The sequence below is a fragment of the Piliocolobus tephrosceles genome, chromosome 16, assembly GCF_002776525.5.
Source record: "Piliocolobus tephrosceles isolate RC106 chromosome 16, ASM277652v3, whole genome shotgun sequence".
Taxonomy (NCBI): domain Eukaryota; kingdom Metazoa; phylum Chordata; class Mammalia; order Primates; family Cercopithecidae; genus Piliocolobus; species Piliocolobus tephrosceles.
In genome coordinates this window covers 7,663,616-7,665,289 of record NC_045449.1, presented here as the reverse complement: position 1 = coordinate 7,665,289, position 1,674 = coordinate 7,663,616, and the positions used below count along the sequence as shown (strand labels likewise).

The 1,674-nt window shown below is 55.9% G+C and overlaps 1 protein-coding gene across 1 annotated transcript in view; it reads right to left on the bottom strand.

The window, feature by feature from the left end:
* Positions 1-1,674, bottom strand: part of DNAH2 (dynein axonemal heavy chain 2) — a 133,364-nt gene that overhangs the window by 9,359 nt on the left and 122,331 nt on the right. Inside the window, exons 73-75 of the mRNA XM_031934294.1 lie at positions 1,343-1,491; positions 1,025-1,208; positions 603-793 (exon numbers count right to left, since the gene is read on the bottom strand). Of these exons, the coding sequence (XP_031790154.1) occupies positions 603-793; positions 1,025-1,208; positions 1,343-1,491 (524 nt within the window). The remainder of the gene's footprint in view (positions 1-602; positions 794-1,024; positions 1,209-1,342; positions 1,492-1,674) is intronic.

Below are 1,674 nucleotides of genomic sequence, written 5' to 3'. Positions count from 1 at the left end.
TTTTGAGACAGAGTCTCGCTCTGTCGCCCAGGCTGGAGTGCAGTGGCCGGATCTCAGCTCACTGCAACCTCCGCCTCCCGGGTTCACGCCATTCTCCTGCCTCAGCCTCCTCAGTAGCTGGGACCACAGGCGCCCGCCACCTTGCCCGGCTAGTTTTTTGTATTTTTTAGTAGAGACGGGGTTTCACCATGTTAGCCAGGATGGTCTCGATCTCCTGACCTCGTGATCTGCCTGTCTCGGCCTCCCAAAGTGCTGGGATTACAGGCTTGAGCCACCGCGCCCGGCCTCAGTTTCCTATCTTTAAAATGGGGGTAACAGTATTCACCTTACACGATGTGTATGGGCACGCACGCATATTAAACGAGTTAATAAACATAAGAAACTTAGAACAGTGCCTGGCACATGATAATCCCTCAAGAAATGTTAGATATTACTATTGTGTTCTAGGAGTTTGGCACAAACAGAAGAGGAACGAGGTGGAATTTTTTGAGGACAATCAAATCAAAGCATGTTGTTGTTAGGTTGAGCCCTCTCTCTGGTGCTGGCAGGAGGTAAGGTGGACCAGATGACCCTGCTGATGCTCTTTGTCTATGACCACATACCTTTGGTGGCTCTGTGGTCATCTTGATGCTGGCCTGCAAGATTGAGATAGGGAAGTCTGGGTGGGGGCTGGAGCTGAGCCAGAGGCGGAAGGATGGATGAGGGTCCTCCACCTGCAGCTGCTCCACCAGCTTGTCCAGATTAGGCATCCAAGACAGTGACAGGTGGCAGTTTGCCAGGAACACCCAATGTCCTGCAAGGAGATGCCAGGGTCAGTGGGAATCATTTCATAAGCCCTGCCTGTCTCATGCTTTCCACCTGGTATTGGGGCGGGGGTGCCAGGGGGGCCGAACACTCAGATCTGCCACTTCTGGGACCCTCTGTAGAAGTGGGAGGTACAGGGACAGTAGTGTATTTGAGGTTGGCAGTTCTAAGGACAAGGACTGGGCTGAAGATGGGGGTGAAAGAAAGGATGGACACCAACCCTGAGTAACACCCTCTCGGAGGAGTCGGGCAGCGGTAGGGGCCTGGCCCTGGCCCAGGGACAGGGCGTGGAAGCGCTGGGCCATGCCTGTGTGCTCTGCCAGCTGGAGCAGGGCACTGGTGGGGTCCACACCAGGGGACAGGATGAACACGAGTGGGGATCGTGGGGTTGAATCCTCCATCACCTGCCAGAAGCACAGGTATAGCATCAGGCAGAAGGCCACATGCCTGAAGTAGGAGAGAGAGATGTAGGAGACTGAAACAGAGGAAGGCAGGAAAGACCCAGGGGCCATGGAGACAAGGAAGCTGAGCCACCGACCAACTTCATATTCAGCACAGGCGGCTCGATGAAGCGGGAACCAAGGTTGGTGACGATGAAGGAGGTCACACAGAAGGCCACGCGGTCCTGGCGCAGGGAGCGGACGATCAGCATCCGTTGCATTTCATTGCAGGCATTTTCCCACTCACCTGGGGACGAGGTGAGTCATTGCAGGGACAGGGAGTGAGTCTGGAAGAGCGGGGAATCCAGACAACAGGGCACCTGCCGGGAATGTGCTCCGGGCCAGGAGGCCGGCACCAGCTGGGAGAGGGGATGGAGGACAACGGGAAGGGCAGGCACGCGGCTGAATGGAGGGAAGGAGAAAGTGAGAG